Source organism: Solanum dulcamara, chromosome 4 (assembly GCF_947179165.1).
Source record: "Solanum dulcamara chromosome 4, daSolDulc1.2, whole genome shotgun sequence".
Lineage (NCBI taxonomy): Eukaryota > Viridiplantae > Streptophyta > Magnoliopsida > Solanales > Solanaceae > Solanum > Solanum dulcamara.
Genome location: NC_077240.1, coordinates 24,609,643 through 24,622,985, shown reverse-complemented (window position 1 = coordinate 24,622,985; position 13,343 = coordinate 24,609,643). Strand labels below are relative to the sequence as shown.

At 36.4% G+C, this 13,343-nt stretch overlaps 1 protein-coding gene across 1 annotated transcript; it reads right to left on the bottom strand.

Moving 5' to 3' along the window:
* Positions 1–274: 274 nt before the first annotated feature.
* Positions 275–11,462, bottom strand: LOC129887060 (protein COP1 SUPPRESSOR 2). The gene is made up of 6 exons (XM_055962013.1): positions 11,277–11,462; positions 10,918–11,154; positions 8,052–8,175; positions 5,874–5,947; positions 5,345–5,502; positions 275–861 (listed from the first exon to the last, which is right to left on the bottom strand). The coding sequence occupies exons 1-6, from the start codon at positions 11,378–11,380 to the stop codon at positions 698–700; spliced, it is 861 nt and encodes a 286-aa protein (XP_055817988.1). The 5' UTR covers positions 11,381–11,462; the 3' UTR covers positions 275–697.
* Between the last annotated feature and the right edge of the window lie 1,881 nt (positions 11,463–13,343).

Sequence of the window (13,343 nt, the reverse complement as noted above, 5' to 3'; positions counted from 1 at the left end):
TTAATAGTACACAAAACTAATGCACGCATTATTTTTTCTACTGTCTCATATCAAAGAACCCTACAAAGATAAAAGTGGTCAAGAATCGATAACATGCGAACATAGTCAGAGAGTTCTTGCTCAATGATCATTTGAATCTCTATTTTCTATAAAATTATTAGCTCTAGTAATCATCAAATTGAATTAAATCAAATCTGTGAGCTCTTAGTAATCGTATTAAAACTGTCATTACTCATTACATGAGCACGTGAATAAGATACAATTGCACATGAAATCACAGCAAAGTCTAGCACGTCGGTTCTTCATAAATTTTAAATTGGCTAGCAATCCCACTTAGATAATACACATTTTTATGAATAAAACAGATAAACATTTCTTTTCTGTTGGGGGGATAAAGACCACTATGAATGACAAGGAAAAGTAAAATAGATAAAGGGACAGATCTGGCACGGTCAATATTTGCAAAGCATATATTTTAGTCAAAGTCATATTCTAGTCGTAGGGAAATCGACCTGCACATTAAATGGGCTGGTAAAGATCCATCTCCAAAATGTAAAATGGGGGCTGGTAAAGTTGAAATGACAGCTACTTCCATGTCAACACAGCTCATGTTTTCACAGCCAGCAAATGAAGCTGGACAGCTGTACTTTTTCACTGAGGAACAAACTTGATCATGTGGGAGAACCATGTTCGTGCACTATCTACGCATCACCCGATGGCGATCTCTTTTACGGAAGCGTTCAAGCATGAATTGATCAGTCGCAGCTTGCCTTTTAACGGCTACATCTGAACTTGAATCATGGGGTTTAGATTCTGAATTTCCAGTATCTTTACTCTTATCCTTGTACAAATCAGGATGTTCTGTTGAAGACAGATTTTGCTTCATTAGTGAAAAAGGAAACAGTGAGGGATAAAATATCATTTATAAAGTTGCAAGCAATTCCAAGGCTGACCTTGGTCCAAAGGAGAAATTTAAACCCAAAATAAGTGCCTATATGTAACACCCCACAACTTCTAAGTAAAGACCCGAACCATTCTCCGTATGCATTTAAGCTCGAACCCGATGTTCTCTAATTTGTACTTGCATGTTAAGATCCTTTACTAAGTGTAGAAATGTATCGAATGTGGTTTAGCGTCGTAAGGGACCTCTAATAGCAAGCCAAGTTCAAAGCGTTCCTACCGGCTAAGTTTTTGAATTAGGTGATCCATGTCTCTATCAAATCAAAAGGTCTATGAGTCTTCTTTCCAACTTCATCAGGTTTGCACCAATCCGAGTTCGGAGGAAAAAGTTATGACTGTTTTACCACAGACACCCCAGCAGAGATTTCAAACCTTAGTTTTACGGGTCCATATTACGGACGTGAAATGAAGTACGACCCGTAGTTTAAGCTCGTAAAACCAAACTTCATAACCTTATTTTTTAGATTGATTTGCACGGACCCAATTATGGGTCGTATATCCAACTACATGCCGTAATTTGGGCCTGTAGAATGAACTTCAGAAACTCATTTTTCAGCATGTTATTCAGGATTCAACCACAGGTCATAAACCAATCTACGGGTCGTAAATTAGGCTCGTAGAATGAAAGTTTGAGACTTGAAAAATTTTAGCATAAGTTCTACGGGTGGGGTCTACGGCCCCTAGATCAAACCACGGACGGTAGATGGCCCTCGTGGATTGTTTCCAGACAGTTTCAGTCAGGGGTTGTTTCGATCTTTTCTGATTCTTCCTAAGCCTAAGCCTCGACGTTTTAACTTATTTTTGGGTAAATTAATATCATAAAAACACTTGGTCTCTCCCCTTTACCCCGCTCATAACTTTCTAAACTCAGAAATAGACAAATCTTCACTTAGGCTATCGTTACTCAGGTATGTAAGGTTTCAATGAGAGTATCCCTTCACTCTCGTGCCTAAAAGTACTTCGATTTCAAGAATTTGCAAGATTGTTAGAAGCAAGTTAGGGCTTTTATGAAATTTATGATCTTTTCTCATTAATTCATGTTTTCATTGTTCCACCTTGGCCTTAAAACCTTATTGTACTGATTTAGCATATTTTTTTATGGCTATTCAAACCTTCATGACTTATAAGCATGACAACTAGCATGATATGAACTTCAACCTCAACACAGACTATTTTAGATATGATTTTTGAGCTTAGTGTTACGAACTTAGACTTCAACTAAGACTTTCGTGTGGCACTCAACAACTTACGACTCTTTCACGATCTTGTAAGCTCAAATAAGCCTTTTGGGATTAGATCGCTAAGGGAACGCTATATTAGAAGAAAGACACAAGAGAGCTTTTTGAGAAGGCTTTGTATATTGCTTGGAAGATTGTTTGTTGCATGATGGTTGTACAAATGAATGGTCCATTCTATTTATACTACTCCCTAGGGGCTTAAGTGCGAATAATAATTTCTATACAAGTCATTCTATATTTACAAAGAAGTCTTTATTCTAGAATTCTCTACACACCTAGAGGTTTCTAAGTCTTTCAAGACTTCTCCACAAGGTTCTAGAGTCTTCTATTAATCTCTCCAAGACTCTAGATTCTTCCCCCTTTCTGATGATCAAGTGGCGGGTCATGACATTAGTCTCACATATGATTTGGATAAATAGATAGTTTTCATACCTATAAACATTTATCTAAATATATGTTACTTTGGGAGGACTATTTAGCACCGACAGGACACGGATTTAGAAAACCCAAGTCCCATAAATACGTGCCACCATAGAATTATGTTTCACCACTTTGTCGGTTGACCATTTGGCCTTGAGAGGCCCAAATCAGTGGATCCACATAGATAGATAGGTTCTATACTCTGGCAAGGTATAGGGCAACCTTTTTTTTTGAGAAGGTAACTTGTATTACGAACAACGGAATACACAGGAAGTATTCAATAATACTTACAGTAAAAACACAAGGAATACAAAACTACTGCTACATCACAAATAATCTAGAATACTAAGAATATCCTCTTCTTCTTAAGGATACTCATGTTTACACCAAAAAAAGAAAAGGAGCAGACAGTTCATCTTTAGTTTCTGCAGTAAGCAACTCTTGTTTTCAAAGCATCTCTGGTTCTTTTCCATCCATATAGTCCACCAAATGCAGGCGGGGACAATCTTACTTCTCTCCCTGTGTCCTCTCTCCCTGTGTCTTGACTGATTTCCTTCTCTATTCCAAGAGGGAAGCCCTTCCAACTGGGATTATAAGTTGGACATCATGAGCTTACATGATTTGTGTCGGTTATAAGAAACTCCCCAATTTATGCACCTTTTATCATATGTTCCTAACTTTATATGGTTCATTTTAAGTATTTCATTTTATGTAATTTTATGTATATGATTATGCAAGGCTACTGAATTAGATTCAACCCTATATATGCTTTTTAAAGAAGGTTTGAATGATATTTATGCATGAACTCCATTTGTTTTCTTTTCAGTTCTTTCATTATGTATATGATCTTTGAAACCTTAATTCATGTCCTTCTATATGCCATCTTATACGATTATGCTAGTGTCCGTTACTTACTCAGTACATTCCACGTATTGACCACATACTTTTCTCTACGCTACATTCTTTTATGATGTAGATTCCAACGCATGTTCTCAGACTCGTGGCTAGTGAGATTGCAGCTTTCCAATCAGCATTTGGTGAATCCTCCTCATTTGGGGACTCCATAGATTTGGTTATTAGATCTTTCCATTATTTCATCATTTGACTTTGAGGTAACTGGGGGCCATATCCCGACAGACTTATTTCTTCATTCAAATTAGTAGAGGCTTTATTCAGACATTAGTAATGTAGTTTCACGGGTTTCTTGATTTTCATTATTCAGTCTTCTATTAACATGTGCTTCAGCTTCGGCTTCAGTTTTCATGAATTTTGCTTAGATATGCTACGCCAAGAGTTAGCATGGAATTACTTGTGGCTCCACATAACGTGTCTCGACTGGGGTGTAGACTCGAATCGTGACATTAAAGTACAAAGATCATATACTCTTCAAAGGATTTATTGGTCGATTGATATAAAGATTTGAGATACTGACATAAATTGTGAGGAAGATGACATAAAACATTGACGGTATTTGTGGTATCCTGTAACAGGGGCTAACCTATGTTACAACATGTAATGGTTCTCATTGACTGGAAGTCATGGAACTAGGAAGGGTACCAGCAGTAAGGCTTATACAGTGAAGCCAGCTTATTCCTTCCTCTCAGGAAACAGTCAGGTGGGCAACAACCAGTGTTATCAAAAGCAAAAAGCACAAAAAAGCTCTAAGTTTCGTTGGGGCTTTAAGCGCAAAGCGCAAATAAAGCATGGGCTTTAATGAAAAAGACACAAAGGGAGAAAAACATACAAATATATATATGTTTAGTCTAAGACTAATAATTTATAAGCATGAATGACAAATATATGAACAAAAAATTGAATGGAAAAGTATGTCTTAGAATCTTGATGATGACACTGAACCGCACATTAAGCGAGGTGAAGCGCTCAACACATTTTCAGCCTCGCTTTAGGGATTAAGCAGGCTTTAAGCACGCCTTTGAGAGCACTGGCAACAGCTGGCCTTCGAAGCAGATCAGAAAATCAAGTCTCCTTTCAAAGTAGCTTGTTTGTGTGGTTGGTGGCTAGGCGCTTGCTAAACCCAGGAAAACTTAAAGAAACAAGGAATTCAGATGAGTTCCAGGTGCTACTTATGTTGTGCAGAGCCAGACAATAATAGCCATCTTTTTTTTGCATTGTGGAGTCACTACTCAGCTGGCAACTACTTCCCAGCATGGTTGGACTTGGACTCAGGTGGACTATGCCAAATTTCAGAGTTGGATCTTTTAAGGTGCTGGCATAATCAGGGAAGCAATGTACGACAGAAGAACCTGTGAAACTTGATCCTACCTGCATATGGTGGATAGTCTGGAAGGAAAGGAATGCTAGGTGCTTTGAGGATAGAAGCAGTTCCATTCAGAGGATAAAGATGAATTGCATACTGCTTTTTCACTTTGGGTGTAAAAAAATTTATGTAAATGATGATGAATCCATACGAGACATCATAGAGTCTTTGTAAGAAGAACAAGCACATGTTTTTTGCAGTCCTTTGGAATCTGTAATTGACTAACAGCACAACCTTTGTGCTGATGATTTATACAATTATTACCTTTCTCAACCAACAACAAAAAAAGAGCAAGTCGTGGAACTAGGAAGTGAAGATAACTGCATATAGAATTATTCTCCCAAACTATTCAAAGGTTGTCTAATCTGAGGTTTGTAGTTCACACAAAAGGAACTTCTACAATCAAGCAACTCTGCAAGCTTAGTCACAAGAAGCAATTGCAACCTACCTCTCCGGAGTTTTTCAGCATAATCCTTGCCACGTTGGAAATAGTCTGCGGAGTAACTTGAAGGTATGCTAGATTCAGTTCTGGCTCTTCCCATGAGCCTCTTCTCCTGTAGGAGCTTTTTAGCAGCCTCTGTCTCCTCGATATTCTTCAATTTGTACCTTAGACCAGTACAATTATGAAAAAGAACATCAAAAAAATAGCTATAGAGCTCAACTTTGATATATCCATTATTGGTTTCACATCAACTGGAAATTGTACAAATCCAAAAGCAAGAATGGATCCATTTCATGCTCTAATGTTTACAAATAAATAGAATAAAATATGTGAGGTTTTCCACTGTTTAAAACAATACGCAAGAAGATCTTCAGAATCAGCTTGAGGATAGAGTGCAAATTCCAGCTTAAAAGGAAAAACGCTTCTCCATCCAAACCTTTTTCTAAATAAATAAGGGTTAATAGACATTTGATCAGCATCCAAAAACAGTATTAATAAAACCCATGTTTTACACTATGAGAATAAATGGGCATACTCTATAGGGAGCTGTATTTCAGCTATTCCAGTAGTCCACTGAGTAGAGCTCTCTTCTGAGTTCCTCCTTTTCACCTGAGAGGAAGAAAGAAGGCCAGTTCATGAATATAAAATAATACAAGGAAAGGTGTCGGATAGAGCGGAAAGACTATAGAGGATTCACATAGCTGACACCAACAAATTTTGGTTTGCAGCATATTTCATTGATTGATGATTTATTGAAGAGTAGCATGGGAAAACAGGAACTATGGGGATAAACATGAAATTTAGCCTAATTCTAAACAATTTAAACTCTTAGGAGTTGTTTGGTGTGAGGTATAAGGTATAATAATCTTGGGATAAAATGTAGGATTATTTTGTCTTGTGTTTGGTTGGAGGTATTAGGTAGTTATTGGATTATTTATTCCACCATTTATATCATAGTGATGGATAAGTTATCCCATATACATGGTGGGATAACTTATCCCAGGATAACTTGCTCCCAACCAAATGACCCCTTAATCCTTCATAATAAGAACACTCCTTAAAGGGAAATAATATCAAAAAGTGAAGTGCTAAAACAACGGAAAACTAATAATGAAAATTAACTCTAAATAACAATAATTCTAAACCCCAAATCCAAAGCGACTGCTATAGGAGGCGCTATATTCAGAGGTGAACTACATAACAAGCAGTAAATTGCTACACCACAATAAGTCATGTATGATTCTCTGCCCCTTAGCTCCTGGATTGCCATAACAATTCACATACTTGTTATCAGAGTAGCTACTTTTCGCTTTTTGATTTATATTCTAAGAAAATTATGAGTTTTTTTTGCTCCATAGCAGCCCTCCTCTATGTAGATCTTCCAAAAGTAAAAAGACAAAGAATAAGTTAACTAAATGATCTACTATTAGAAATGCCATTTGTACAATTTAACTCATTTTGTACTTCTTACGCACATACAGGAGAGTGGAAACACTTTCTTTTACACATCACCTCTTAGGGGTCGTTTGGTAGTTTGGTAGGATGTATAAAAATAGTGTTGAATATGGTGTATTAGAAATGTTGATATTAATTATGCTTGCATTAGTTATGCTGAGATTATTTCTTATGCAGTGTTTGGTTTGGTATATTAAAATTAACATGCATTGCATAATTTCTAAAAAAAATTGTTTACAAAAATACCCTCCACAAATACACCGGAAAGGATGTGGAAGGGTTTTGAGGGGCAAATGTGTCTTTAACCAAGCAATGCATGCATTAAAACCACTTGCATTGTTAATATCATGGTTTCTGTGTATTATTTATATATAGCATAATACCAAATAGAGTGCAGTTATACATAGGTTGAAAAAGTGTACCAAACAAAGTATTAGTAGTACACAAAACTAGCGAATGCATTATTTTTCTAATGCATCCTACCAAACGACCCCTTAGGGGTATTAGTTATACTTTGAAAAAGAATAGAGGGGTAAAAGGGAAGCTCACGAAGTTAAGAGTGTGTATTATACTTTTCGGGACAAGTTGAGGATGCAATTATTTTACCTTCTTTAAAATGATCCTTAGGCCTTAATCTACTTCGAACCACATAATTACACAGTGCAATTATTTTCCCTTCTTTAAAATAATCCTTTGTCCCTAATCTACTTGGAACAGTTGGAACCACATAATTACACATTTTAGATTTGTTGTCTCTACATAAAAAAAATTACAAAAAAAGGTATCGACTGCAAACAGAAGGCATATTACTTTGATAATGAGGATTTCTCTTTGTTATCAATAAAACCATTAATATTATCAAAAATAGAAAAATTAGGTAATGGTCTACTAAAGATCAGCCTTTTGTTGTGCCAACTGAGTGACTACAGCAAAATCCAGATTACTAGGATCCAGATGATGACGTGAATATAGTAGAGAAGACATGAGGCATAAATGAGCAAAGTAAATATCCAGATGAATACATGGACATAATATAGATAAAGTGAACCTAAGTACCTAACAAAAATTAAAAGCGAGGATGCTAGATCCTACAAGAAAATATACGCTCTAATTTTACAGATAAAATCAAAAATATTCATGTCAGACAGTAACATAACTATATTGGGCCAAACCAAAAAGGCAAGAGAATATATGTTCTTTTCCCTGTTTCCTTTGCAATTTTGATGGGAACAAGAACTATTATATATCTATTACTCACTTTAAGATGCTCGGGGATTTTGTAAAGTTCATCTTCTGCACGTGTCACCTCATTTTCAACTTGATCGCCCACATCAACGTTCTTGCCTCTTTTTTTGGCCAACTCTTGCTCAACGTATCTCAACCTGCCAAATTTTTAATGCAGAAAAAGGAAGAAAGCAATAAGCATATATAGCTAAAACATGTGCATGATCAAAATTTGAGAACCAATAAAAGGATACATATTCCTCAAAAAAAACTAGTCCAGAATTTTTTTTAGATGGTGATGTCCGAGCCGGCTTCCATGCACCTCAAGTGTTCCACCGAATACCTGCTACCTCCAACCAGCATAGGTACCGATTAACTCTACCCATCGAAGCTTAGGCGGATGGGGAAAAATAGTCTTTCTTACTTCAATTCTGACTGGTTTTGGAAGTCGAGTAATAGATGAGCTTAATTATTTATTGAAGAATCCTCCATAGAAAAGCCGGAAGCTTATTAGGCCTATCTGTAGACTCAATGTAAGGGAGAGGATTGATGGTTTAACATCTAATTCTCTGCTCAAACCGGGGTCTATACACCCTGACACTACATAGTTATTCAAACGTTATTCTAGGTAGTATTCCTACAGCTTCCTTTTTTTAATGTTTCTGCCATTCTAAAATATGATGCCACCACTTTCTATCACCTAAGTCTACATCATACCCAAGTCCTGACCATTAAACACGCCATAATCAATTGGACAGCTCCCCCAACCCCAGCAAGAATTTTTAGTGAACAGGTCCAACATGGTCCAAATCTTGAACCTCAACTTGGAATATGTTCCTTCATTTCACAAATTTGTAAGTTCTTTATCCAGCATATGGAACCCCTGAAAACCAAATTCCAGAACTTCAACCCCACTGAACCCAAGTGCTTCCGCATTTTTCAGCTAGAAAAGAAGCGCCATAATGGCCCAAAAAAATCTAATTCTTCAGCTACCAATAGGATGAGCGTAAAATTTGGCTTGCCTTACAGGACACGTTATGATTACGTATTTTTTCGACAAGTCAACCAAGGCATCAACTAGTAGTTTGAGTCTAAGAGCCTGTTTGGATTGGCTTATTTTAAGTGTTTTTAAGCCAAATTAGCTTTCAAGCACTTTTTTAGTGTTTGGGTAAATTAAAAAGGTGTATAAGCACTTGATTTTAAGGTACAATGATAAAAATAAGTCAAAAGCCAATCCAAACAGGCTCTAAGAAAGGCAATTGACAATGTTCTTTTGTACATTTTTGGAGAACCTGGAACATTTCAAATAGAACCATGTTTCTGTACGAGACACTCTACAATTTTTATTTTTTATTTTTTTATACGTAGACTTTGTACCTTTTGCATACATGTTATATACGAATATTTCCCTTTCCCAATCAATGAAATAATTAATTTACCAAACAAATTATGCTGAATACCACCAGCGAAATAAGAGAGGAACCTCCAATTTCGGTTCCTCATAAAACTTTCCTAAACATCAAGAGAATAGAAGCTAATAAGTGTTTTTTCAGCTCTATGTTGACTGTTGAGCAGAGTTATCACAGGCGAATAGTGAAGAAAAAAAAGCCATTGATGTCTATCGAGACTTTAAGCACAAAGTGCGAATAGAGCATAGACTTTAATGAAAAAGAAAAAAATTACGTTCTTTCAAGAATGATTTATATGATAACGGAACTACAAAATTAAGTGAAAAATAATTGTTTAGTGTTTCCCTCATTAAGACAAAACCCATGGGTTGAGCCAAACACCTGTTTGCTCCCAGTTTCATGGCTTAATTGAGGCTTTGATGACACTGATGCTGGATCAACTTTCGAAAGAAAAATGCTATATCAGCATTCCATGCATTTAACCTCATTTTATTGTTGTATCAAAAGGTTGTGATGAATGAGAGGACTTAATTCTGAATTTCATCTAATTGCTGCTTTAAGTTGTTTCAGGTAGGCACATGACCAATATGTATCTGCTTTGCAATATCGCTGCTTTTGCCACAAATCGCTGAGTGAATTACCAGTGACCATACCCTCCAAGGATTAATGAGTGTAGTGGAGAAGCTACGACTCCTTGTCTTTCCCAAAATGTGAAATTATAAAAAGGTTTTGTCCACTACCAACCTTATTAACCAGGGTCAACTCGATAATCAGGTAAATTGAGGAGCCAAGATTCTTCCCCTACCCCTAGTAAAGATACAGCCTTTGCAATGCAAAACTTCAATGTCATCAGAGAGATCACTAAAGCAGATATTTACTAATGATTGAAGAAAACTCAAAAGAGGCCCCTCCTTGACCTTCAATTACACCTCTAATATTATTGAACTCAACCGGTAGTACCATGGCAAGAAGGAATTTGAATAGCAAAGTGTTGAGATATTGCCTAATATCTAGCCTAGTAGTATCATCTTTGGCTCCATATGCAAATGAAATGACAGATTTCAATTGATGAGCAAGAATAGTTCACTGCCTGAAATATACTGCTTACAGAGATAGTTAAGGCTATTAAATCTGTATCTAGATGAAGGAAACACTTGATTGAAAAAGAACTTCAATGAGGAAACAATCAACCTAGTGTAATTCTATCCAACAATCAACCTAATGCAATACCACAGGCAGAGGTAGATCCAGAAGTTTAACAACCTTTAAAATTCTTAGCCCTGAACTCACTGTACTTCTAAATTATGAGTTCAGACTCTAATATTTGTTGAAATTTTGTTGTTTTACAAATAATTTTTTTTATCCATGTCAAAATAACTGGGTTCAATTGAATCCGCAGCACTAAGGCTACATCCTCCAGTGACCACACACATTCAGCAACACTAAGGTAATGAATAACACATGAAGGTTGAAATATTCAATTGACATTACATGTTAGGATCTTCTTCCATGACGGCAGTTTCCTGAGCAAAAGTATCTTGCAACACCAATTCATCCTTCTCCCCATCCCCTTCTCCCTTATCATTCACCTTGCGAACTAAACCACCTGCACTGCTATTACTACCGCCACCGCCTGCTGCAACCTGTGATGTTGTTGAGGAAACAGCTGGGACACCAAGCTTCCTCTCTCTTTGTTTTTGAAGAAACTTCACCTCCTCTAAAGCCAACCTGCCTTGGTCATCTCAAATCCTCGTTAACGAATTCCAAATAAACAAGAAAAAAATTGTCGGCAACGCATGACGCATTGAAATTGAAAACCCTACGCTATATTGAAAAATGAACTCACTCACCTCCTTTCTTGCTCGTCGTCGGACCCGTTGTTATCCTTATTTGATGAGTCTTCTTCACCGTCGTCTACTATACTTCTCTTTCGGAAATTCCTCTGCTTCATCATGCTTTTTGCATCTTCCAGGAAAAAGAAATAGTTAAGCTGCGGAACAACTTCCCGAGTTTACAAAAAAAAAAACTAATAGGGGAAAGAACGTTTATACCGAAAAAATTAAAATATTTAAAGCTGGTTACTTTCATAACACTAAAATAGAATACATATATTTTTATTCACGAGCTAACATAATAGTATCAAATACTAATTGAGCAGTCTTCATTAAAATATATTTTTTTTTTGTTAATACTATCAATATACAATATACTCGATTGATATCAGAGATTATTGAGCAACATTTTCATGGAGGTTTTCTTCAATCCTACAATAAGATTACCTTATCATTCATGATATTATTACGGTATATATCTACATATTGTCGGGTATTATTGAGGTATGTTTCAATTCTTCAATATTTTAATTTAAAAATAGTTTAAAAAATCAAAATTTAGATAAAATATTTTTAAAATTTGCAAAAAGAGGAAAAAAATATAAAAATATATTTTCTACTAATTTAGAGCTTAATAAATAAGATTGTGATCTTAATAATTTTCTCTTATTTATTTCTTTAAAAAAAAGAGTTCAATCCTATATAATATTGACAGGGTATCAATATTATTGGATAGTAACATGTGTTGTGCACATATATGCACGTGGTGTAAAAAGTGTGTAAGTTAGTAGTGGTATTAGTATTATCTGTGTGGTGTTAGTTAGTTGTGGGTCCCGCATTAATTAAGGGAATTAGAAGGTTAGTTGAGATTAGTAGATACTTAGCTTTGCTAAGTATAAGAGTGAGGCACATCTATAAAGGGATCTGTCTTTCTTCTCTCTTCAATAACCATTCTTCCTTTTCTCAGAAACTCTCTCTAACGTTCATTCCAACATGGTATCAAAGCGGGATTGAGGAGTCAATCGACCATTAGAGCTCGAATTGAAGAACAACAGAGAAGGATCGGAAGGATCGGAGCTCAATCAGAGCTCGAGCTGAAGAACGTCAAAGGGAAAGCTGAAAATAATGGTGGACGGTCAACGCTTAGCAGCACTAGCAGATCCTTCACAATCACACTCATCGCGTGAAAGGATAGTTATAGAACATGGTCATCCCTTATATGTGCATTTATCAGACACATCGGGATGTGTGCTAGCACCGGTAAAACTCACCGGATCTGAAAACTATGGAGTTTGGAGCCGAGCCATGAGAATCTCTCTTTTAGCCAAGAAGAAGTTAGGTTTTGTAACTGGCACATGCACAAAGGACTCATTTGATGAATCTCTTCATGAACAATGGAAGACGGTGAATGCAATTGTTCTTTCATGGATCATAAACATAGTGTCGGAAAATTTGCTCAGTGGTATCGTTTATGCATCAGATGCGCATCTAGTTTGGGAAGACTTGAAGGAGAGTTTTTATAAAGTGAATCGTGTGAGGATTTTTCAAATACACACAGCAACTGCGAATCTTAAACAAGGAACTGATCCAGTGTCAGTGTATTTCTCTAAGTTGAAGGAATTGTGGAGTGAATCTGACTTGATAGCCCCTTCTCCAAATTGTGGTTGTCCAAAGTCAAAGGACTACATTGAGTACTTGCAACAACAAAGGCTAATACAGTTTTTAAGTGGTTTGAACGAGTCATATGATCAGGCCAAGAGGCAAATCTTGATGAAGTCCACTACACCAACTGTGAATCAGGCATATGCCTTGATAGTGCAAGATAAAAGTCAGCAGGCAAATACTGAGAAATCTAATCCAATAGCGATGCAGGTTAAGAAAAAGGATAACTACAAGGGAGGCTCCATGTATTGTGAGAACTGTCACATGAGAAACCATACAAAGAATGACTGTTATAAGATCATTGGATACCCTGTAGAAAGAGACAATAAGGTTAACAGAAGAATGAGAGGTTGCAGTCTATCTCATGAATAGGTTATCATCAACTGCTCTGTAGGGTCAGACTCCTTATGAATTGTTGTTTCA

Bases quoted from the DNA above. Each gene is read 5' to 3' on its own strand.
- LOC129887060 (XM_055962013.1), bottom strand. From the start codon at position 11,380: ATGATGAAGCAGAGGAATTTCCGAAAGAGAAGTATAGTAGACGACGGT. The intron at 11,155-11,276 runs GTGAGTGAGTTC...TGACCAAGGCAG, and splicing joins GACGACGAGCAAGAAAGGAG to GTTGGCTTTAGAGGAGGTGA. The intron at 5,503-5,873 runs GTATGCCCATTT...TACTGGTCTAAG, and splicing joins GAAATACAGCTCCCTATAGA to GTACAAATTGAAGAATATCG.